General features: G+C 45.8%; 1 protein-coding gene across 2 annotated transcripts in view; it reads left to right on the top strand.

The window, feature by feature from the left end:
- Positions 1-25,582, top strand: part of SATB2 (SATB homeobox 2) — a 207,282-nt gene that overhangs the window by 97,540 nt on the left and 84,160 nt on the right. For both annotated transcript variants that reach the window (XM_084893187.1, XM_084893186.1), the window contains 3 exons: positions 13,955-14,081; positions 15,841-15,964; positions 24,819-24,921. In XM_084893187.1, the coding sequence (XP_084749313.1) occupies positions 13,955-14,081; positions 15,841-15,964; positions 24,819-24,921 (354 nt within the window). The remainder of the gene's footprint in view (positions 1-13,954; positions 14,082-15,840; positions 15,965-24,818; positions 24,922-25,582) is intronic.

The following is a 25,582-nucleotide window of genomic DNA, read 5'->3' as shown; positions in this document are numbered from 1 at the left end:
TCAGAGAGGAAGGGAGAGGGAGAGATAGAAATATCCGTGATGAGAGAGAATCACTGATCAGCTACGTCCTGCACCTCCCCTGCTGGGGTTTGAGCCCACAGCCTGGGCATGTGCCCTTGACAGGAATCGAACCAGGGACTCTTTAGTGTGCAGGCCGATGTTCTAGCCACTGAGCCAAGCCAGCCAGAGCAAGTTGTTTTAAGGATGGTTGAATTAAACATAAAACCACCTGATGCCATAGCCTCAGGCTCCTCTCCAGTCTTTTTTTGATTGGGACACAATAGACAAGTCCAGTATTAGCTCTCACACAGCTCCTGCCTTCTCATCGTCCTAGCTGGTTTTGTTGTTTAAAGCCCTGAATAAAAGGAAGTTTTGCTTACATTTCCAGGGTCTCATGTGTCCATGGTTCCTAGGGAATTTCTTAGTGTTTATAATCAGATAATTTTGAGATTTCAGTTACCTTGATCTTAATTTTCAGCATCATGCTTCCTGAATGAATTACATTTATTTACTTATGTGGGTTATGTTAGGGGCTCTATTTGGTTATATACAAATACATCTTTAAGGACAGGAAATTACTTATTTGGGAAGGCATATAAACAGTTTATGTCTTCTGTTTGGTATGATGGAAATGCAAAATTGATCTGTGCGTTTCTTACCTGTTTCAATAGTCGCGTTTCCGTGTTTCGTTAACGTGAAGGAATCCCCGGGACAGTCACTGCGCGCTGAGGGCTTGGATGTGAAGGGTAATGAGCGCAGTTGCCTTTGCCCCGGGAGTGGTCCACGGAGCAGTCTGCGGGCAGCAGCTTTTGCTCTCTTAGTGAGAAGTGCAGTCGGCAGAATGATACTCAGTTAATAAAATCCTGATTGAGCCGTATTTCCTCTTGTGGTTGATATGAAAGCTATTGTTTCATTCACCAACTGGCAGACCTGCATGGCCCTGAATTTAGAAGTTGTTTACTTTACTTGGAAAGTTTAAAAAGGAGCTCTCTCTGAGAAGCAAAATGCTGGGTTCTTGGCTTTTCCTTCCTTCTTCCCCTCCTCCCTCACCTCCTTCCTTCCTCCCCTTCTCCCTCCCCTCCTTCCTTTTTTTTCCTTCCTTCCTTCCTTCCTTCCTTCCTTCCTTCCTTCCTTCCTTCCTTCCTTCCTTCCTTCCTTCCTTCCTTATTTCCCTTCCATCTACATTCTCTCTCTCTCTCTCTCTCTCTCTCTCTCTCTCTCTCTCTCTCTCTCTTTCTCTCTCTCTCTTTTACAGAAAAGTATAATTTTTAATGAAAGAGAAATCAATCTACCAATTCAATGTTGAGTTTATTTTCACTGTTTTGAAGGCAGTAATAAAACCCACATGGCTGGGTCCCAGAGCATTCAGAGCGTCCGGGGTAGGCTATCGGACATCTCTGGGCAGCGTGGTTCCATGAGAAGATGGGGTGTGAGGGTTTCATCTCCTCAGGCCTGGAGTTCTCCGTGCCTTTAGCAGTGTCTGGAGTATGTCTTGTGCTGGGTGTCCAGGGTGCCAAGAGGTGGACTCAGTTTTCCACTTACTGGGGGGGAGGGGGTAGCAGGAGGCTGGGACCGAGTCTGGTGAGGGAGCATCCAGTGAACCTGCCAAGTGAGCCAGTGCTGCCCATGGACCAAGGCAGAGAGGCCCCCTCTCCCTCCCTCTCTCCCTTTCTCCCTTCTTCCTTTTCTTCCTTCCTCCTTCCCTCCTTATTTTTCCTCTCTTTCACTCTTCTTCCCTTTTCTCACTTCCTCATTCCCTCCCTTTCTCCATTCCCTCCCCCCCTCTCTCCCTTCTTCTCTTTCTTCCCTCCCTCCCTCCCCCCCTCCCTCGCTACCTCCCTTCCTCCCCCCCTTTTCTCCCTTCCTCCTTCCCTCCATATTCCCTCCCTCCTCTTTTCTTTCTCCCTGCTTCTTCCATTCTTCTTCCTCCTTCCCTCCCTTTCCCCATTCCCCTTCCTTCTTCCCCACCCACCCACCCACCCATCCAACCCTCCCTCCATCCATCCCTCCATCCATCCATCGATCCATCCACCCACCCACCCACCCACCCACCCTGTGCCTCTACCATCTGCCAGGTACTGAGCTCCTGTGCAGCTTGGATCCAGTGGGGAGTGGACACTGTAAGCACTGCCACCGCAGGGGGCTCTGGGATGCGCTGCTGCAGGGAGCAGGCAGTGAAATGCCTTGTTGGCCCTGCTCTCCGGGTTCGGCTCCTGAGGATGGTGAAGTGGGGCCCAGAGAGGAAGGGGCTTCCCCAGTCACTGAGAGGGGAGACACTCCGGGCCCAGGCTCTTGGGCTGCGTCAGATGGCTTGCCATGTCAGCCATGACATTGAGAAGATTCACATTGTTGTTCAAGGAAACTTTCCCTTAAAAACATTCTAAAAAATGTTCTGCTCACTTTTTTTCACATTAACTTAGAATTCGTGGATGCCAGCATGTGTTTGTGCTGCATTTTATAATTTCCAGTGCAGTTTAGCTTATGTATTTTATTGTAATCACCATTATGTGAGTCAGACAGGAGGGTTTTTATTTTTTTTTGGTGTTGCTTTTGCTTTTATTTTTACTTATTTAAAGTTTTATTTTTCAATTACCATTTACATTTCATATTATTCTACTAGTATACTAGTTTTAAAAGTATAGCTTAGTGATTAGACGGTCTTCTCCTCCTGGGCAGCTACCAGTCTGTTCTCTGTGTCTGAGTCTGTTTCTATTTTGTTTGTTAATTCATTTTGTTCTTTAGACTCCACATGTAAGTGGAATCCTAGGGTATGTGTCCTTTTCTGTCTGACTTATTTCACTCAGCACAGTGCCCTCTGGTCCATCCATGATGAAACGGATGGTAAGATTTCAGTCTTTGTTATGGCCTGGTAATGTTCCATTGTGTATATGCCCCAACTCCTTTCTGTCCACCGTCTAGTGATGGGCACGTGGGCTGCTTCTGTATCCTGGCTTTTGTAGATGACACTGCAGTGAACGTTGTTTTTGCTTTCCAATACCCGTTTTGTAGAAGGGAACTAGGGGCCCGGGAGGTGGAGTTGGCATAAGCATAGAGTGACAGCATCCGAGCCCAGAGCTAGACATCGTGACCCCAGGCTGCTGCTGCTGCTTCCACGTGGCTTTCCTGTGACAGCCGTCAGGAGCCCACAATGGCCAAGGCATCCTCATGCTCACTGACCAGGTTATATAAACAGTGAAACTGAGGTGACCCTGCCCTCTGGCCGTTTGTGGTCTGGATAAGGGAAAGAGTTCCTGACCTTTGTGTGTATGCAGGAAACCTTCCCCCCTGGCCTTCAGCTCTTTAGCTCAGGTCAAATCCTGAAAATGTAAAAAGAAATGTAACTCAGCAACGACGACTCCTAACTCCATTTCCTCCTCACATGCCCTGTCCCTCTCCTTTCTGGTCACTCATCCTACTGGACTGGGATGCGGATATTAGCTGGTCAGGTGGATAAAGGGATCTGGCGCCTGCCCTGCTTTGGAGGAAATTGAATGGATTGAGCCCCATGCCCCGGGTCCTTATTGTTACCAGGCCGCCTGGGCCGTGCTTCCCCGCCTGGCCCACCCTCAGCATCCCCTGTGACCTCCCTTACGGGCCTGGGTGTCTGAAGCTGGGGTTGGGGTGGGGCAGAGCATGGCCGCAGACATGACTAGGGATGAGCTTGGGACTCGACCACCCCATGTGACAGCTCTCAGCAGCTCAGCCCTTACTAAAAGGGAGGTGGGGAGAACAATTAATTGCGGACCTTGCTCTACCCTACAGATCATCTCTAACTTCTCAGCTACCAAGCACAGGCAGGCAGCTTTTCAGGAGTAATTGCTAAGTGTCACCATTCAGTAGCCCATTGATCCTATATGGCATTTTCCTGACATAGCTGAATATTTTATTCCGACTCAAACAGACCATTGTCGCTATTATTAAACAGTTATGGAATGGCTACAGATCTACCTTAGATTCAAGCTAAGAAACATTTGCCAACGGAGAGCCCCACCTATGTATTGGGCATCATAATTATAGCCATTAAAATGGTAAGGTAGGGGAGATCAACCAAAGGACTTGTGTGCATGCATATAAGCATAACCAATGGACACAGACACCAGGGGGGTGAGGGCCTGAGTGGTGTGTGAGGGTGGGGGGGGGGGCAATAGGGGATAAGGACACATATGTAATACTTTAACCAATAGAGAAAACAAAAACAAAACAAAACAAAACAAAAAATGGTAGTACCATATTTAAAGGTTGAGTTTGCTGCCTTTCACATAACCTTTTCCAAAAATGGAAATTAAAAAACTTTCAAAAATTATTTTGAATGTAGAACATCTGATACGAAGAATGTGCTGCAAGTAAAAATTATTAAGATGTTCTTAGAGGAACCCAAAAATATCACATAGCATAAACAAAAAGCCAAGCAGAACTCCAAGCCATTCTGTAACAGTTACTGCCATATTTGCTTCCATGTCTTATAGTTTCTTAACAAATTACTGTGAAATCGGGTTAGTGGAAACATGAGTAAAAATGTACAACATAAGTCAGTCTACTTTTTCCCTTCATATTATATGGCAGCATGTTCTTTGGTAATCAGCATGCCCATATAATGTGGCCCTTGAGGTCACATGTTACATACCCTTAAATTATAGGAGGCAGAAGATGCCTGGGGGGCAGCTCTGGAGTATGATATTGGGAGCGCGCAGGTGACGGGGTTTCCCAGGGTGTTGGGCCCGGGATGAGCCCCGGGAAGGCCAGGTCCTTCCAGCCCCATCTGCAGAGAATACACGCACTCATTAGGATGGGAACCGTGTGCAGAAACTGTATTTTTAGATCGTCCGTGGATACTGCCTACCCCAGAGGATGCAGAAACGCAGCTAGAACAGCATCTGCTAGGCTGTAGCAAAGTCTGTGTAAAAGAGTATCTTTCCCCTTGTGTCTTGGATTATTGAAGATATTTTAGGGGGACAAATGCTAGAGGGAAATCTCTTTATGCAAATGTGTTTCCGAGTAGAAAGGAGGGAAAGAAGAGAGAAGTTTGTGTGCGTTACCTGCCAAAACTGATCCTCTAAAAGCTTTTAGATAATGATTACACTACTAAACCGAGGACAATAACACAACACGTACCTGATGAAATCGCTTTTAACCCGTGACAGGAGCTTAGAACGGACCCCAAATAATTTCTCATAACCCTTTTCTTGCTCATTTGTCTCATTCCCCCATGTCACGATCTTCAATGGCGCTCTTACGAAATAAATAGCTAAACAGCAACCATATTTTTTTCATATCCTGACCAATATTTTGGCTGTTTTTCAGAAGAATCAGAATTTTCAAAATTAAATAAAGGTTTCCAAAATGCCAGCTTCAGAAAGTTTTATTTAATTTGTGGAATAATTTTGTGTTTTTTTTTTCAATAGGGTCTTTATTAATTTAGTCTAGTTACTTAGTGCTTATATTAAATAATCTAATAAAAGTCAGGGTTATAACATAACGTTTCCCAAATGTGAAGCTGCATCTATTACATGAGACAAAAATCTTTTTTGCTGCAAAATGTAAAAACCATGTATAGAATTACAAGGCACCAAATTGTACTGTATATATATTTTTTATTAGAACATTTCTGTAGCGTAAGGGAGTAGTCAACTCAAGAAAAGATTGTCAGCTGTCTATCCCAGAGTTTGTTTGTGTATTTTTAAAATATATTTTATTGATTTTTTTTTTTTTTTTTACAGAGAGGAAGGGAGAAGGAGAGGGTGTTAGAAACATTGATCAGCTGCCTCCCTCACACCTCCTCCTGGGGATGTGCCTGCAACCAAGGTACATGCCTGTGATTGGAATCGAACCTGGGACCTTTCAGTCTGCAGGCCGATCGATGCTCACTGAGCCAGACCGAAAGGGCTATCTCCAGAGTTTATTCAGAAAGCTCTCTAACTTCATATTTCAGTGTTTTACTACTAATAATGTTCCTGAGGATAATTTTCCCTGAGAGGTACAGATATGATTTAAGATAAAAGTTAGGGTTCTTAAAGAGTCAAAAACTACCTTGTTTGTGTTAGTCAATAATACCCACTTTGATGCAGGTAGGGGAGCAGTTGGAGTTGGGAAATAGCACATCCTGGGTGTGTATGCTGATTTTTAGATAATTTATCTAACAACATAGCCTTGGCATTTATTTGGAATCATTGAATTATTTATTTGTGCCCGGTGGTTTTCTTTTGTATGGTTATAAACACAAGATTAAGTGTATTGCAGGTTCCCAGACAAGAGTGCTGTGAGGTCTCATTAACTTGTGGAAGTGATAATGGCCCTGGAATAATGTAAAATGCCTGAAGAACGCTATTTTATTTTCCATGTACTTTCACCCCAATGCAAGCCACGTGAAGCATAGACTTTAAAATCAGAGCGGAAGGAAGGTGAAGAAGAGCTGTGGAAAGTTGTGTCCGACTGAGCTGAGCTGTGCATGAGAAAGGGAAATGGGTACACTTCAAGAAACACTTTTGTCAGGCATTTTTTCCTCTTTTCTCATCGGAAAGTCTTTCCCACCACAGGTTTAACAGTACCATTGATGACTCTGTGCTGCTACAATTTGCTGATACACCACAGTCGGTCACAGGTTAGAAATAAGCTGAATTATTGCATGCTGCCGGGTAGGGGTTTTCCATGAACTGACTTGTGGATGAATAATCCTATGGCATGATGTTATAGGACAGACAGTTTTTCATTTCTTTAACAAAGCATGGCTGAACAACAGAAGAGAATATGTTGCCACATAGGGCCACGGCCACGGCCACACTGAGGAGGGTGAACAGTTGCAATCGATGTCAGTTCTTCTGTTCTTACAAGGGGCCTCGTCACCAGGAGCCAGAAGCCCCAGGCTGAGTTACTCGGAGGCTGGCTTTTTTAATTTATTTTTTATTGATACTCCTTTGTTGAAATCTTTTCCAGGAAGTAATGAGGTATAGAACCCCAAGCCTTTGGATATTAAAGCAAATGTCTCATTTTTTCCCCCCAGACTGAGTTTTCGCTTTGCTTTGAAAATTCATGTTAAAACATACCTGGGATAAAAGAATATTTTTCAATGAATTGCATGATCAGAATACTGCTGATCTCTTGGCGGGTTCCTATGTCTGTCTCACAATTTGATTGGTGGATTTCATTCCACAATACACCCAATAGATACCTGTTTTATCAGTGTCTATCTATATGCCGCTGCGCACGGTGAGAGTTAGTTCTGTGCATTTCACGAGCTATCGGATGCAGGCCTTCATGCAGTACATGTTTCTCACATTAGAAGTACAGGGGATGAAATCTATCATTTTGATTTATTTTAGGAGTGGTTTCACTTAGCTATGTGTTTTGCAATAATAAACTACTCAGTGGTATAGGGAGAGCATGTTACTGGGTTATCTCTTCATCTTTTCAATCTGTGCTGGAGACACAAAATAAAAACGTGTTGAATGAATGAAGGAATGATGACTGCTTAATGCAAACCCTTCTGATGCCCTATTGATTATGTTGCATTAGACATGTTAGTTTTATGTCATTCTCAGAAGTCGTTAACTTCCTAAAAAGCTAAACATTGATGAACTATAATGTGTATTCTCATCACTCGTTTTTGCATAATTTGAGGTAAATAATAGTAATAATGAATGATGCATCTACTGAGAAGAGTATTTGATTTCTCTTAGATTATACACTAAAAGAAATATAACAAAAACAGGAGCACACACACAACTTGATATTTCTTTTTATGAAATGTCAGCTCTGTGACTGTGACAGATTACTGCATTGGGAGAGTGAAAACTGGTTTCCGTTATTGCATCTTTTTAATTTTAGACAAAGATCACCTCCGTTCCCAACCTAATTCTGTGGCACTAATGGGAAATTTACCTACAATTGCGTTTTGTTATTTGGTCTAAAGGCTCTGCACAAAGCGTGGATGGGTCCTCTGTATTGTAGTGAACAGATTTGTCTGGGTGTAAACAACTTTATTTATGCAGAGCTCCATTCAATCATGTTAGCATTTGTATGAATTTCAGCCCCAAAATAAAGGCCCATGGTGTGTGATTCAGAGACCTTGAAACTGCATCTGTAGTCATCAGGCCTTTTCTCAATGTTTGCAGATGATAAATTCCTTAGAAATAGGAAGGGTGATGTTGGAAACAATGTTTATTTCTGAAATGGCACTGTGGTGGGAGACAGTGTTTTCCAGAGAAGCTCCAGGTCTAGCTGGCTTTTCTGGGCCCACCCCTTCCTTCCTCTTTGGTCTCATCTGCTTGGCTTAACCTCCAACGTCAAGACCCCGCCCGGTAGGTGGCGGTGGAGGTGGATGGGCACTGCACGTGGACGCCCATCCTGTGCCTGGCCATTGGTGTGTGGGCGGAGTGGGAAGCAGGGTGTAGTTGGCCCTGTAGCTAGGAAACTTGTCAGATGAGGCCCAGGGTCTCACCCTGACTATACCCCACTGGTGTCCTTGAAAAGTGGCTCTTCTGTGACCTTCCGCCGGCTTCCAGTTAGAATTCCAACCCTCTGCTCATCTCATGAGAATGAACTAGTGGATTAAAATAAACCACTTTGCCAACTGTACAACACAAGGGGATAGTGTGACAAAGTTAATCTCTTATAAGATACCCAGACCAACCGAGAATATTTATTGTGCAGCCGTGTAGGGAAAGGATTACTTGAGGCTGGGTGGGTCAGGGTTAGAATTAGCCTCGGGGCAGAATTGGAAGAATGTGTTTGATATCAAGCAGTGAATATTGGGGATCAATACTCCAGACAGAATGAGGGTGTGAGATGTAATTCCGAGGAGAAACAGGAATTGGCATCTACTGAGCATCCCCTGAGTGCCTGGCGGGGCTCAGGGTGTGGTATGTGTGTATGTGTACATCTATGTGAACATAATACAATTTAACTTAATCATAATTCATTTTTCTCATTTTCCAGATTGGGGTTTCAAAGCCTACTCATAGAGTGTGAGCACTGGACATGTATCTGTATGTTTATAGTGACGCCGTTTTTATTGGGATTTTTCCAAGGCTGGGAGCCAGTATCTCCAGGGGACCCGTTCTGCTCCCTCCTCCGCCAGTGGGGTAGCATTTGCTGGGCTTGGTCTCCCTCCTTGGAGAGAGCCAGGGAGAGGCTGTCATTAGCACACCTGTCTGTTTTACTGCAGCGCTTTCTCTCTTCCCTCAGAGTGCGTCCCTCTTTCAGTCCATCTGCATCCCAGGATGGGTTCCTTTTCCTAAATTACACCCCAACCCCAGACTTTCAGGGATCCATTTCCCCTGACGTTGACTGAGCACTTGGTGTGTGCCAGCCCCAGTCCTAAATCCTAACGCTCATGTAAAGCCTCCTGGCAGCCTTGAGGGGGTAGATGTTATGGTCCCATTTTACAGATGAGGGAACTGAGACTCAGTGAGATGAACAGCCTGTTCAGAGCAGACCAGGTGGGACCTGCACACACCTCTGACTCCAGGCTCTGTTCCTGACCTCTGACCCATGCAGCGTGCTGCTGAGCCGGGCATTCACGGCCTTGCAGACCTAGACCCACCTCTCTCCCCATCTTCTCTCCCGATGTGCCTCACACGTGAGCCGCTGTGATGTAGAGGAGACTGAGGAGAGCAAGCTTGTGGTAATCCAAGGGAATCTGGGCTTTGTTCCTTCAGATCGCCCATTTCCCCATGAAAGGGCTGAAACTAGATTCCTTGGAGCGAAGGTCTGATGGATAAGTTGGAGGTGCACTCAGTACTTTTGCGGGAGCAGCCCTGAAGGGGAAGCGAGTGTGGAAGTGCTATTGCTAGAGGGGGGAGATCTGAATCTACTCAGTGAAAGGGAAGGGGACCTTAAGGAGTAAGGGTGGAGGTGATGAAGAGGGTGGGAGGATGGATGTCCAGTCCGCCTCTGTGATTTAATAATGAGGCCTTTTACAGGCACATGGTCAGATTGAAGAGGGAAAGGTAAGGAAGACGTAAAAATACCCTTGAGTCAATAGTTTTTAAAATAAATGGACTCTATCTTCTTTCTAAGAAGCATTAAAACTGTCTCAATAATGACTGTACACAATTGTGGAGATGAATCACATCCCGGCTCTGTGCTAAAGGCTTTCCGTTTATTCTGCATTAGAGGTCCGTACTTTTATTGTTCCATTTTACAGGTGAGAAGGTTGAGGCATGGAGGTAACTTGCTGAGTCTGCACAGTTAGTAGGTGGGGGAGCCCGGATGTGAACGGAGGCAAATTGACTTGGCAGCTTGTGATCCTAGTCATTGTGCTATCCCAGTGGTCGGCAAACTCATTAGCCCACAGAGCCAAATAGCAACAGGACAACGATGGAAATTTCTTTGGAGAGCCACATTTTTTAAACTTAAACTTTTTCTAATGCCACTTCTTCAAAATAGACTCGCCCAGGCCGTGGTATTTTGTGAAAGAGCCACCCTCAAGGGGCCAAAGAGCCGCATATGGCTCTCAAGCCACAGTTTGCTGACCACAGTGCTATCCTGCTTCCCAATTTGATGATTGAACTTGTCCTGCAGAGTTCAATGGACAACCCTGGAAGAGATGCATCTGTTAAGAAGTTTTCCTGCTTCTTAAAAAGAAGATAGTCCATGTATTTAAGAAAAACATTGACTCAAGGATATTTATACGTGTTCATTCCCTCCCCCCTTTTTTATCTGGTCCTGTGCCTGTAAAAGGCCTCATTATTGTAAATCACAGAGGGGGACTGGGCTTATATAAAATCCCAATTTGATTTCCTCGATTAATACTTGTCTCCTCGTCCAAATAACATTTTTGCCTGTTTTATATCAGAGAAGGAAGACTGTATCTAGGGGATGTATTCCAGGGGGTTGCATGGGTCCGAGTGCCTCGCACCGGCGGGGGAACAGCCTTATGGGCACGCTGTCCTAGCAGGCCTGCCCCTGCAGAGCCGGGCACACAGTTGAGCACAGGACAGGCTCCCAGGCCTGGGGAGGTAGTGAGTGGGGTGCACACGCCACTCCCCGTCGCCCGAAAATAGCTCTTCCGTCAGCAGCTCCCGTCTGAGGCAGACCAACCTGAGGCAGCTGCTGGCGGCAGAGGCACTGCGTGTGGTGGGGACACCTGTGTGTGTCTAATTCCAGCCCAAACAAGTCTCCTTCTGGCTCCCAAGGCGGGGAGAGAATTTACCTACACGAGGCTACTATTTTCAGCAGAGTGATTTGTCTATCATTCCCTCCTCCTCCACCTTTTTTTTTTTTTTGACGTATAATTTACATACAAAGAAATGTATGCATATTGTTGGACTTTATGAAATTTGACAACTTTTATACCCTGGCAACCGCCAACCCAAACAAGAGAATTCTCTTCTGTACCTTCCCAGTCAATTGCCCCTGCCATCCAGCCAACCACTTTCTGAGGTTGAGCTCTTTCTTAGATTAGTCTTGCCTGTTTTGCATTTTATGTGAATGAAATCATACAGAAATAGTATGTTGTTTCTGGCTGCATTGTGGTTTATTCTTTTTTTAAAATATCTATTTTTATTGATTTCATAGAGGAAGGGAGAGAGAGAAAGAGAGAGAGAGAGAAAGGGATAGAAATATCTATGGTGAGAGAGAACCATGGATTGGCTGTCTCCTGCTTGCCCCACTCTGGGGATTTAGTCCGCAACCCCGGGCATGTGCCCTGACCGGGAATGGACCATGACCTCCTGGTTCATAGGTCAATGCTCAACCACTGAGGCAGCCGGCTGGGCGTGGTTTACTCTGACAGTGGAACCCTATCCAGTAGAAAGGAGTGGACAAGGACACACCCAACAGCATAGACGCATCTCTTCTGGGGGTGTACATTGAACTCTGCAAGATTCATTCGCCTCGTATTATCTGTGCATCCGTGGTCCCCGAAATGACCCACACAGTCAGCTTCTTCTGCTTGCCTTTTATCGTGCCCGGTGGCCAGCTGCGTTTTCACCCCCCTTGCACATCTGACGATAAAATATCATGTCTTTATTCTTTTTCTTTTTCTTATTGATTTTTTACAGAGAGGAAGAGAGAGGGATAGAGAGTTAGAGACATCGATGAGAGAGAAACATTGATCAGCTGCCTCCTGCACACTCCCCATTGGGGATGTGCCCGCAACCTAGGCACATGCCCTTGACTGGAATTGAACCTGGGACCCTTGAGTCCACAGGCTGACGCTCTATCCACTGAGCCAAACTGGTTTCGGCTAAAACGTCATGTCTTTAGAACATGGCCAATTTATACTCAAGTGATCATGACTCTTAAAGGAATTTGACACCGTGGAGTGATTCTCTTTTAAAAGGAAATAGGTTGGACAGGTGACACGGGATCTTCCTAGTATTCCCACGTGTCAGGAGGAGTAGAGGCTGCGAGGAGGCAGCCCCTGCCCCCCCAGTGGTGGCTGTCCGGCGGCCGGGATGTGCATTTCGTGGCTCCTGCGTGCTGCGCGCTTCTCATTGTCATGAGAGGGAATGTCAGCACAACGATCCCCACAAGAAAACAGCTTTTCTTGGCAAGTGGGACATGACTGGAGGAGCCAGCTCTGGAGACATACGGTACCATGAATGAGAGCTGTGTTCCTTTATTGGAACTGAGTCCAGGCACTATTTATACTGCAGCATATTCAGCACCAGATTGTTCAATCTTAATACTGAAACAGTGCATCATTTTAATATTTTTGTTCTGTTTACCCCCTGTTTTCAAGCATGATGTCAAGCATTGCGCACTCGTTTACTTCCTCTTGGACAGGACGTGGCCTGACCAGGCAGTTCACGTCCTATGATTGGGATTTCACCCCATGGCGACAAAGCGTCATTTTGTGAAGCGTTTGAACATTCACCTGAGTATGTAGGTGTCCTCTCTCTCTGATGATAAAAAATAAGTATTTTTTGGAAGAACAGTGTAGTTGGACTTACCTGTATTGCTGTGTTACTTCTATCACTAATATTGTACATGCCAAGAGAGAGAGAGAGAGAGAGAGAGAGAGAGAGAGAGAGAGAGAGAGAGAATTTCTAATGGCCTGGGACCATTTGATTTTTCATAGCACACAAATAAAATTTTCTTTGCTCTGTGTTTGTGAAATGGGTTTCTCTTTACTTTTCCTCTTTAATGTAATGTGTGGCTCAGGGGTTGAGTGTCCATTACAAACCAGGAGGTCACAGTTCCATTTCCGGTCAGGGCACATGTCTGGGTTGCAGGCTTGATCCCTAGTAGGGGGTGTGCAGGAGGCAGCTGATCAGTGATTCTCTCTCATCAGTGATGTTTCTCTCTCTCCTTCTCCCTTCCTCTCTGAAACCAATAAAAATTATTTTTAAAATAATAAAAAAATAAAATAAAAAGAGTTGAGGAATTAAAAAAGAAGGATGTTGAAGGCATGTCTGCTGTCTTCTATCTGTGATCAGTCCCTGTGCTGTTGGCGAACAGCCCCTCTGCCCGGTGCAGTGCCCTCTGGACATGACCTCGAGCTGCTCCGTCAGCTCTGAGCACCCCTCACCCGGGGCTCACACCACGACCAGGATGTGACGGTGCCTGTGCCGAGCCCACACGCAGGCATTCGCCTGTCCAATTCCAAACCAGATCTCCTATTTACTTAAGGCTTGCTTGCTTTTTTTCCTTCCCTTTCTGGTCTATGAAATCAGCAGTCTGGTATATTTAGCATCCGTCTTAAGTTAGAGTGTGAATCGAGACTTTGGGGGAAGGAAGTGTCCTTATGGTTTGCTAAGTAATTTAAGAAACCGGAAAACATGAAATAAACCGAGTGTCCGTGATTGAACCGCATCCCTTTCTCCTCCTCCCCGTAGAGTCAGCTCCCTCCCCTGTGGGCCAGCACGAAACGGGTTATGGCCCTGGGTTATAAAATTTCTCCCGGCGGGGCCCTGCCTGTTGACTGGGGAGTGACCTTCTTAACCGTGAGCAAACAGAGGCGGGTTTAATAAATGGCAGATCGGTGTTTATGGTGTTTTTCTTCCCTGCGCAGGAATAATCAAGCTGGGGCGGTGGAACCCGCTGCCCCTCAGCTACGTGACCGATGCCCCCGACGCCACGGTGGCCGACATGCTGCAGGATGTCTATCACGTCGTGACGCTGAAGATCCAGCTGCAGAGGTGGGTCTGCACGTCTGCCCTGTGTCCCGGCCGTCACGGAGTCACCGAGCCCAGCGCGTCCCTCTGCGCTAGTGGGGTGGGGGGTGGGGGGGGGGCAGGGAGAGAGCAGACAAGGAGAGGCTTCCCCAGGCATCTTTATGGTCCACATTCCAGCCGGGTGAGGGTTTGTTTTCAGAAGCAGTGGAGTGGCAACCGGGGGAAGGGACTCTGACAAATCATTACAGATCTGCGGCCCATCAGGGATCCTTCCCACCGCCCTGCACTCCTGGGTCCTCCCGGTGAACGCTCAGCGCGTGGGGTTGGAGATGAAACACCCCGAGGTCTCAGTGTGCGTACCGAGGGATGAGCTTCTGCCCGTGGGAGAGACTTGTTCAAAAGACACCGGCACTGGGCGCCTCTTCCCCTCTTCTCTCTGAGCCACAGAGATTCAGGGAATGGTTTCTGTCTCTCTGCACCGCACCCCCCTCACCTCCTCATGCAGCATCCAGAACCAATGGTGCCTCTGTCAAAGGCCCCAGAGGCGCTCTGCAGAGCCTGCTCATGGGCATGCCTGTGAGTCACGTGATTTCAGCAGCGTCCTGTAGTGTGAAGGCTTTTGGGGAATTTGTGCTCTGACAGATGCACGGATGCTTTGGTGTCTTCCCTTAGATGCCCTGTTCGGTGAGGAAAGCCGCATCTCTGCATTGTGGTATGGGAGTGAAGGTTCAGCCTTTGAACTTCAAGTCTGATGAGCATTGCTGGACATTTAGCCTTCGGAAGGCCCAGTCATTCCATTGAAAAGTCAAATGGTCCAAATACATTTTCAGAGAGGAAGGGAGAGGGAGAGAGAGATAGAAATATCACTGATGAGAGAGAATCATTGATTGGCTGCCTCACTACTTCCTTCAGAAGATTAGGGAAATCTTACTTTTTTTTTTAAAGAAATATATTTTATTGATTTTTCACAGAGAGGAAAGGAGAGAGATAGAGAGCTAGAAACATCGATGAGAGAGAAACATCGATCAGCTGCCTCCTGCACACTCCCCACTGGGGATGTGCCCACAACCAAGGCACGTGCCTTTGACCACAATCGAACCTGGGACCCTTCAGTCCGCAGGCCGATGCTCTATCCACCGAGCCAAACTGGTTTTAGTGGAAATATTTTAAACATTAGCAATTTTTCATATCTGAAGGGACTCTTTTTCCCAGGCTGATGTGTGCAATGGCTGGTCCCTGTCAGGCCCCAGAGAAGCAGTTTTCTGCTCCCCTTTCCTATGTGGGGCCCACACCCAGTTGCGTTCTTTAGCAGTTTTACTTTTTAAATATATATATATATATATATATATATATATATATATATATATATATATATTATTTTAAAGAGGAAGGGAGAGGGAGAGAGACATAGAGACATCGACGATGAGAGAGAATCATTGATTTGCACGCCTACTGAGGATCCAGCCTGCACCCCGGGCATGTGCCCTGACCAGGGATCGAACCATGAGCCTGGGGGTTAAGAGCTTGCCTTCTGGAGGCAGAGGGATTTGGATTCATGTCTTTGCTTACAGCCTCTGTGATCTCACCTTTATGAGCCTGTTTCTTTGTAAGTAAAACCAGGATAGAAATAGTTCTAAGTCGTAGGTCGACGCTCAACCACTGAACCACACTGGCCAGGGCCTTAGCAGTTTTTCTAGTGCTGCCTGGGGCCGGAGGGGACCCATATCTCTGCAGCCAGGCCCTTCATTAAGGTTTGCCTGTTCCTTCTTGCTGTGTTTTCCAGTTGCTCGAAGTTGGAAGACCTGCCCGCGGAGCAGTGGAACCATGCCACCGTCCGCAATGCCTTAAAGGAACTGCTCAAAGAGATGAACCAGAGCACACTAGCCAAAGAATGCCCTCTCTCCCAGGTTAGTATTCCGGGGGATCCCGGGGGGAATGGGGAACGCTGTGGGGGGCCATCCTGCAGGAGGGCACACCTGCTCCCACAGCTGTGTTTTATTTCTAGAGTCATACTGCATTTTGGGTGGAAAGCTATGGAGATTTGGTGCTTTTTTGTGTGGCATAGAAGATAGCAGTTACTGAAAGCTTTGATGCAATGGGAGTGTTTTAAAACCTTTGACTTTTACAATCTATCTATCCATTTGTATTCTAGAAGATAGGTAGCAGTGTCTCCATTTTATAGGTTGAGAAACCCAGGGAGAAGCCCTCTACCCGCCTAAGCTTGCTCGGCTGGTGAAGTGACAGGCTGAGTGTCACCTGCCAGAGCACAGGTCTCAAATCACTGCATCGCCTGCTCAGTGGAATGAGTTAGCCATGCCCGAACCACCTTTATTTGTTCATATTTATTTATTGTCTAGAAGAGAGAGGTGGTCAAACTATACACATTTGTCAGGATTTTGTAGTGACTTAGCCAGGTGAAAGTGCAATGGGAGAAAAAGTGATACTGCATTTTTAGTGACCTGGTCATAGATCAGAACAAGAGACTGAGAGGATCAAGAGGAGAAGCAGCAGGGAAAAGGGCTGCTTGTCCATTTGTGTCCATGGGCAAGGCTCCGCTCTGTGGAACGATGAGATAACATGTTGATGGCCAGAGGCAGTGGCTTAGAACCGCGGTGACAGGAACGCAAGTTGACACTAGTTAAAGCCACTCCTGGGAATCCACTTCCTGGTGTGAGTTGTTACACTTAATGTAAGACAGTAGGTTACTTACCTGCCTGTGAAGTTCACGGGAAGGTGATGGGAACCGTGAAACCGGAGCTGTGTTCTCAGATGATGGCGTCTTGGGGAGACGCAGGGAGCTGGTGGTTAAGAGTATGCCTTCTGGAGGCACAAGAATCTGGATTCCTGTCTTGGCTTACAGCCTCTGTGACATCACCTTTATGAGCCTGTTTCTTTGTAAGAAAAACCAGGATAGAAGTACCCTGTTTCCCGGAAAATAAGACAGTGTCTTATATTAATTTTTGCTCCCAAAGATGCTCTAGGTCTTATTTTCATGGGATGTCTTATTCTTCCATGAAGAAGAATACAGTACACATTTATTGTTAAATGAAAATAAAGGAAATTTATTACCTGTATACGGTACGGTAGTACGGTAGTTGTCAACACAAACCAGACAAACTGTGAATCCTACAGTATCAAGAATTTACTCATTTATTCAATGACAATCATGTCATCATCTGGAACATCATCATAACAATCCAATTCCTGAATTTCCTGGTGAAATTCTTGTGACTCCATTTCTTTCAGAATCAGTGGACCAAATCTCTCATTTGAGCAATAGCATTCTGAGACAGAGCGTAGGGGGGCCTCATTTTCGGGGGGTGCCTTATATTTCACTCAGAAGGAAACCTGTAAGTAGGTCTTATTTTCGGAGGTTGTCTTATTTTCGGGGAAACATGGTAGTTCTAAGTCATGGAGTGAGGAGGGAGGGAGATAAATTCCATAAATGTGGGATTTGGCCCATGACCTGGTGTGCCAAGATGTTCTCAGAACAGTACCAGCTGTTAGGATGGAGACATCGTATTGTTGGTGTGGACAGTTTTTGTGTGTGTCTTGGGGTGTACTTTAGTATTTAGACCCTCTGAGACAAATCATACTGTTCATGCTTTTGCTCCCAAAATACCAGGGAGGCATGCATCGGAGTAGTAGGCAGGTAAACAGGTTGGTGAATGGAATGAGTCAACCATGCCAGATCCATCTTTATTTTATTTATTGAGCTCTTCCCCTGTCTAGTAGAGAGAGAGAGAGAGAGGTGGTCTTTGCATCATGTACATTTGTAGGGATTTCATAGTGAATTCGCCAGGTAGAAATGCATCGGGAAAAAAAAGCCCCACCTAACCATTCTCTCTGTGACTCTAGATATGCTTTGAGTTATATATATATTTTTGGTGGTAAAATACATATAACACGAAGTTTATCTTTTACACCATTTTTAAGTTTACAATTCGGTGTCATTAATTACATTCACGGTGTAGTGCCACCATTCCCCTCATCTATTGCCACACTTTCCATCATCCCAAAGAGAAAGCCTGTGTCCATGAAGTTATAATTCCCATCCCCTCTCCTCCACAGTCCCTTGTACCCCTCTTTCGTGAATGTGCTTGTTTTGGCACCTCATCAAAGTAAGATCATAGAATAATCGTCCTTTTGTGTTGGCTTATTTCAAGCATGTAGATATGTTTTCAAAGCTCTGTCCCATATCCCTAGTAGAGGTTTTACTGTCAAGTATTTGTGGAACAAAATGACTGACTGAAGTCACTGAGCTGCGGACACGTGACTGGATTTCCAGTGTGATGGTGGAATAGCATTGCTGGTCTTCTTTAGAAATAGGCTATAAGATAATTATTTCTGTTACCCCTAGCAAGCATGGTCCATTTGGGGATCATGAAAGGACTAACTTAAATGTGCCATATGCCAACATAATCGGGTGGTGAAGTCAGGCAGCCAGTTGGGTCAGGAGAAGAAAATCAGTGGATCGTGTCTCATCTGCAGACGAGCAGGTCATAACTGCTGGGCCAGTCTTGTGCGAACCAGTTGCCAATTGTCTGTTTCATTGAATCTCAAATTGTGTATGAAGTGAGGATGCACCTTGTCTTGAGGTAACCAGCTTTCAGTTGTTATTTTCATGCAAAGCTGTTTTAGTTTGAGGACCAACCTCATGAACTCATGTTGACAGAGGCTCTGACAGCTGGAAAGAACTCCTGAGTGGGTGATTGAGGTGGCCATGTAAAGTGATTGAATGGAGGGGAGAGAGCCGACGTCCATTGACCCCCGCATCTTGTGTTAGCACTCTTCCACGCATCATCTTCCCCAATCCTTACACCCATCCGAGGCAGGTGTCCACACCCCAGGTCCCCTGAGGAGGGGCTGCCATCCGATAAGCAAGCCTCTCCATGGGTATTTCTTTGGAGGGAAGCTCTCACATGGAGGTTTCTTACACCCCAAAGCCCAGAGGAAGTGGTTCTTTCAGTGTGGATGGTAACAGTTTTCCATTCGGATGGCATAGCTCAGAAAGGGCTGGGAAGCCATGGTGGGAGGCTGCCAAATGACATCAAATGAATTTTTCATGACCAAGTAATTCCTCCACATCAGGTTTTTTTTTTTCTTTACCGTACTTCATTGAAGTATCCTTATAATCTCACTAGAGGCCTGGTGCATAAAATTCGTGGATTGGGGGAGGGGGGCCCTCAGCCTGGCCTACACCCTCTCGCAATCTGGGACCCCTCGGACATCCCTCTCGCAATCTGGGACCACTAGTTCCTAACTACTCACCTGCCTGCCTAATTGCCCCAACCATTCGCCTGCCTGCTTAATGGCTCTTAACTGCTCGCCTGCTTGCCTGATCACCCCTAACTGCCTCTACCTTCACCTCCCACCGCTGTGGCTTCTTCCGGAATGATGTCCAGAAGGTCATTCGGCTGTCCAGTCTAATTAGCATATTATACTTTTATTATTATAGGTGTTCAGTATGTTATTTAGCATATCACAGAGCAGCATGAAGAAGCCGAAAATGAGCAATGAATGCATGTATTATTCATTGCCTGCATCATGCTTTATCCTCCATGTTAAGCATGGGCAAAGAGGCCGGAGATGCTGGCTTCTCCCTTATTCTGACACTCTTCTTGCTAAACAGGGCATTTGCCCTGGCCAAATGTCTAACCATCCACTTTGCTTTTAAAATGTTCTTTTTTAGAGCAACTGTATTATGTGTCTGCAGATTGGCTACTCTTATTATAATGTTCCTGTTCACACAAATCTTATCGAGCCAAGGGGAAGACAGTGAAGAATAGATGATTCTAGTATCTTCCTCTTTTGGGGAAGGGAGAGGGGATACTCAGATCTTTCTAAGTGTCTTGTACAGATCATCTTAGTGCATGGCTATTGTTTTACTTTTCCTTTTAAGTTTGATTCTCTAGTTTTCTCTCACTCTAAACTGAATCCGCTCACAGAAGGGGCCTGAGTCACACCGTTGTTTTACGTTCTAACACCTTGTTTCTTGCTTTGTCTGAAGAATTGATTTCAGTGTCCAGTGTTGAGTGTGTGCTGGCAGATGGAGGTGATGTGGAATCCGTCCTTCCTTTCATTGCTTAGCTTCCCTTTTTAAGAGACCCATGATACAGTGGGGCCTGGTAGTGGTGTCTCTTTGTGGGGCTCCCATTGCTTTTTGATTTCGGAGAAGATGCTACATTCTGAGCTTCATGCCCTCAATTTGAAAATTAGAACCTTAGTTCTAAGCACAGGTGACATCTGTTCTCCGGCTAGTGAAAAAGCACACGGATGTGGTTAACATTTGTCTGAGGAACCTACAACAGAATTTCTTTTTAGATAAGGCCATCTACTTAGCTCTTATAAGTACTATTAGCGGTATTATTATATGCTTTTGCAATTTGGCATAGTGCAAATTCAAATGAGCTAGTAAACTTTGGAGTAGCTAATTCTGGTATATTTCGAATTCTCAAATACCTCCTTTTATTAAAAAAATAAAATAAAAACAAAAACCCAAAACTTGCAAATACTAGTGGAAAATGATGTGTCAGAGTGACTTCAAATGAGGACACTTCGATTATATGCCCCATTCACAGTCTCACGATTAATTACAAAGAGGTCTGGAACATCCAGAACATTTCTGTAGTTGGCAGGACATGTTAAGCCTTCCTACTTATTTTAACACATAATATTTTCCCATAAAATAGCTGTGGTGGATCAGTGTCCATGTGATGTTTATGTCTGTGACCAAGTGTCTGAAGGGGCTGCCTTGACTTCCCATTGTACGTGTGTCCTCCCCATTCTTTCTTTTCACCTGCACCATGCACCACAATGAGCTCAGCCCCAGCCAGTTTGGCTCAGTGGGAAGAGCATTGGCCTGCGGACTGAAGGGTCCCAGGTTCGATTCTGGTCACGGGCTCATGCTTGGCTTGTGGGATGTGCAGGAGGCACCCAATCAATGATTCTGTCCCATCATTGATGTTTCTCTCTCTGTCTCCATTTCCCTTTCTCTCTGAAATCAATAAAAATATATTTAAAAAAAGAAGAAGAAATGAGCTCAGTATATGCCAAGTCGCTTTAATATAACCCTCCCTAAAGCACAGCCCTTGGTTTAGCCAACACAGAACGTCACACTTATCTTTTTGACTTGTATCAGCATTGCGTTATGTGGACACAGACACTCAGGGTTTGGTTGCATTCCGGATTGGAAGAGATCCTGTTCATTGATCGGGAAGGAGTGGGGATCCTAAAAGTTCTGTGGTTGCTCTGAGAACGACTGGGAAACATAAAAGAGCAACGCAAACTGCAGAATTATATACGTCTCTGAAAAAGCAGTAAATGGAAATTAGATCTTTTTGGCAGGGTAGTAGGTGGGAGAGATTTTAATCATTACTCATTCCATTCTGCAGCAACTGCATCTCATCAGGTCTAACATGCTGCTGACGGTGAGATGCGCCCCGGTTTCAGGGACATTACGTGTTTAAGACACGTGGCTGGAGAATGGTGAGATGCGCAAACCCAGGTTCCAGGGCCGGGCCCTCAGAGAGCAGGCTTCCTTGTAGAGGCCGCATGTGCAGTGTCTGCGTCAGCCCCCTGCAGTGTTGTTTATAAGGAGTTAAGTTTTGATTATTTTTTTAAAAGTTGACATTAACATCAAGTTGACCTTGTAGTATGTGTCCAGAATATTTTAGTGAGAACTAGTAATTCAGACCTGGGCTATGAGAATGTAACAGTGTAATGTAGGGTTAGGGCATGTTCATGTTTGAAACAGAATAAGGCATAACGTGTCCTTGTATCTAAAACATCCCCAGAATGTACCTCTTTTGTCTTGAAAGCTCTCCAGGGAATTATACAAACTTATATCAGTAAAACGTCTCTGAGTGGCAACTATGTGTAAAGACCTGTAGAGAATTAGTAGGAATAAAATTTGCCACAAATTGGAAGAGATCTTTCCAGCGACTAAATATTCCCATTAGCTAGGAAGCGCTCTCTCTCTCTCTCTCTCTCTCTCTCTCTCTCTCTCTCTCTCTCTCTCTTTTTTTTTTTTTTACCACTCATAGTTCCTTTGCTCAGTTCACAGCTTCACCCTGTTTATTTTTTATTTTTTAAATATATTTTATTGATTTTTTACAGAGTGGAAGGGAGAGAGATAGAGAGCCAGAAACGTCAATGAGAGAGAAACATCGACCAGCCGCCTCCTGCACACCCCCCAACGGGGATGTGCCCGCAACCAACGTACATGCCCCCGACCGGAATCGAACCCGGGACCTTTCAGTCCACAGACCGACGCTCTACCACTGAGCCAAACCGATTTCGGCCACCCTGTTTATTTTTTGTTCTGTGATCAGTGAAAATGAAAACCCATGTATCGTACTCTGGGGAAGAGAGCAGATCTGGTTGAGTCTCGGTAGCCACCTCCTTTTTGATTGAGAATGAATGTGCTTCCAGCGTAGGTCCTGGTGACAGAGCCATAGAAACCCGGGTGTCCATCTCCTCGCCATCTGGGTCCACACTGGCGTTGGGCTGAGTCAGGGAAGGTGCCTGTGGAGCAAAGGCAGAGCATGGAGGCGGGGACATGTGGACATGTGGATGGTTTGGGGCTGGGTGATCGGGGTTGTGGTCTATCTTAGGGCGGAGGAGGTGAGGTCCGGGCAGGGCCTGAGCTCCTCTCCGCCTCAGTCTTGCAGTTGCAGCTGGAAAGGGAGCAGCCATCTGAAAGGCGTTTTCTGGGAGACTGGCGCTGGCCCTCTGAGCCCTGCTTTGCTCTGGATGTTACCTCCCTTTGCAGCAGAAGGCTTAGCACCGACTTCTGCGTGGCTGGGTAGCCTTTGGGGGTGGGGATAGCATCCCTGCAGACAGCCTCCAGAGAGGACCGTCCACAGCCAGCAGAGTGGCGGGTGCCTCTGCTACGAGGCGGCCTTCACGTTAAATCGTTCGTTATTATGACATTTCACTTTGGCATTTTAAAATTCCATCGCTGCCCCTTTTCATCTGTTATATCCCAGTGACTCAGCCATCCCGCATCAGCTCTGTGGTAGACAGGAGGGAGGAAGAGAAAATTGAAACAGACACAGTCACTTCATCCCAGGTCCGGGTATCTCAGACCGGGACAGAGAGAGCAGCTCAGCCAGAGGACACCGGCCCAGCTAGGATAGACTCCTACCCCCTTTGTTAATCGTACACACAGCAGACCCCCCTCCGGGTCCCAGGGGTCCTCCAGGGCGGCGGGCGAGGCCGAAAGTTCTGCAACACACTCAGGCGCTCCTGGCCCTTGGTGCTCCGAGGGCTGTGCTCAGATCCTGAGACTGAGAGTCCTGCTCGTTATTTCCCCTTGGAGAGCAGAGCTGTCACTTAGAGATCAGCAACCAGGGGAGGATGGCCATCTGCTCTGCAGAAACAGGGGTTTCTGGGAATTGAATTAAGGCCCCTCCCCCACCAGGGCTGCACACCCAGTGGAAGGTGGGCTCGCAGAGGGCGTTGTTTCCAGAAGTCTGTCCTGCAGGCCTGCTGCTGGCATTGGATCCTCCTGGCGAAGAACGTGCCATCACCTGGGTGTACCGCCCTCCTTTTAAGCGCAGCCACTCTGTAGCAATGCCATGAGACGGCCTAAAGTTTCACTCAGCTGCTTTGTATCTGGGGCCCCTGATTTAGAGAAAGATGAGCCCAGGGTGGAATAGAAAACCTTCAGATAACGTGAATTGTTTATGTCCATTTGTTTTTAGACAGAATTTGCAGCAATAAAACCGATTTATAAGACATACACATGTCCTATCACACTCACTGACATGTAAGTTAACATTTGCCACCAACTCTGGCCAGACATGGTCTATTGCCTGGAAACACAGCTGTGAATTCAGGGTGTGTGATCACCACCTTAATTGTCCGGTGGGAAATAGGTTATGTCCCCCTTCTCTTGCTGCCACAGTCACAGAGGAGGAAGGGGAGGCACTCAGGAAGGCTTAGCTTGGATTCGTTTTTGGTTGAAACCTAGCACAAGTGTTAGGCTGAGCTTCCCTGGCTCCAAAATAGCACTGCTAATTTTTTCATCGGGTGAATTTTCACACCAGTGCTAATCACACGTTTCTATAAATCATATTAATTTAACTTATTTCCCTAAACGTTGTTCCGCAGCGGGCAGCACGGATGTTCCCTGGCTCTTGGCTCCGTGTGATCGCTGCCGCCGGAGAGGGAACAGGCGCCTCGGGAAGGCGTTGTCGGGTGACGGAGGCTTCGGGGCTCACCTGGCGCTCTGGCTCCTACATCCCAGCTGCTCCCTCCCTGGGCACCCGCCGTGCCCGGCCTCCCCTCCATCTTTGACACTGCCCCTTACACTTTGACAAGCCTTAATTAAAGGGATAGTAAATTTAGGTAATCACACCTTTTTTTTTTTGGTTAATATATTTTTAGTATTAATTTTAGGGAGGAAGGGAGAGAGAAAGAGAGAGAAAGAAACATTAACGATGAGAGAGAATCATTGATCGGCTGCTTCCAGCACACTCCCTATTGGGGATCGAGTCCACAACCCTGGCATGTGCCCTTGACAGAATCGAACCTGGGACCCTTCAGTCCGCAGGCCAACACTCTATCCACTGAGCCAAACCAGCTAGGGCTAGAGAATCATATTTAGTGTTTAATAGTGTAGTTTGCAGGAGGGTGAGTTCTTCCAATTTAAAAGACAAAGGAGATTGGTGTGTGCCATAGTGCATCCTTTCTTGTCCCTAAAAGGGAGGAGTATTCACGTTTATGAAAAATAACTGTGTTTTTTTTTCTTTGCAGAGTATGATTTCATCCATTGTAAATAGCACATATTATGCCAACGTGTCAGCAACCAAGTGCCAGGAGTTTGGGCGATGGTATAAGAAGTACAAGAAGATTAAAGGTAAACTTTTTATTTTTGAAGCCCTGTTTTCAGTTTCTTAGGCTAATGAGTTGTTGCGTCTTTGGAATTTATGCTAATTTTAGGTATACTTTTAAAATCACATTTTATATAATTTTTAATAAGGCAATATTCTTAATACTTCCATCAAGAGATCCAAATTGACTTTCTTAAAACTAAGATGGTATTAGAACTAAAAGTAAAATCCTTTTTTTGTTGTTGTCCTGTTTTGTTAATTCTCACCCAAGGATATCTTTTTGTTTTCATTGTTGTTTGACACAGTGGAAGGGAGGGGGAGAGACAGAGAGAGAAACACTGATGTGAGAGAGACACGTCCATTGGTTTTCTCCCGTATGCGCCCCCATCGGGGGCCTGCAATTGAGGAGGTATATGCCCTTGACCAGAATCAAACTCAGGACCCTTCAGTTCACAGGCCAGTGGTCTATCCACTGAGCCAAAAACACTAGAGCTAAAAGTAAAATTCTTAGCATAATATATGAAGTTTATAGTTTTCATAAGAGATGCTTGTGAAGATTGAGATCTTTCAAAATATTTTGAAATGGTTTATTTCACATAGGCATGCTTATTTAAAAGCTAATCAATGAATCATTTCCACTTATATAGTACTGGAAGTTTAAAAGCAGCCATTCTAATACCATCTTAG

This window comes from Pipistrellus hanaki (genome assembly GCF_964339955.1).
Source record: "Pipistrellus hanaki genome assembly, chromosome: 8".
In the NCBI taxonomy this organism is placed as follows: domain Eukaryota; kingdom Metazoa; phylum Chordata; class Mammalia; order Chiroptera; family Vespertilionidae; genus Pipistrellus; species Pipistrellus hanaki.
The sequence above is the reverse complement of the archived record's forward strand: the minus strand, read 5'-3'. Positions and strand labels throughout refer to the sequence as shown.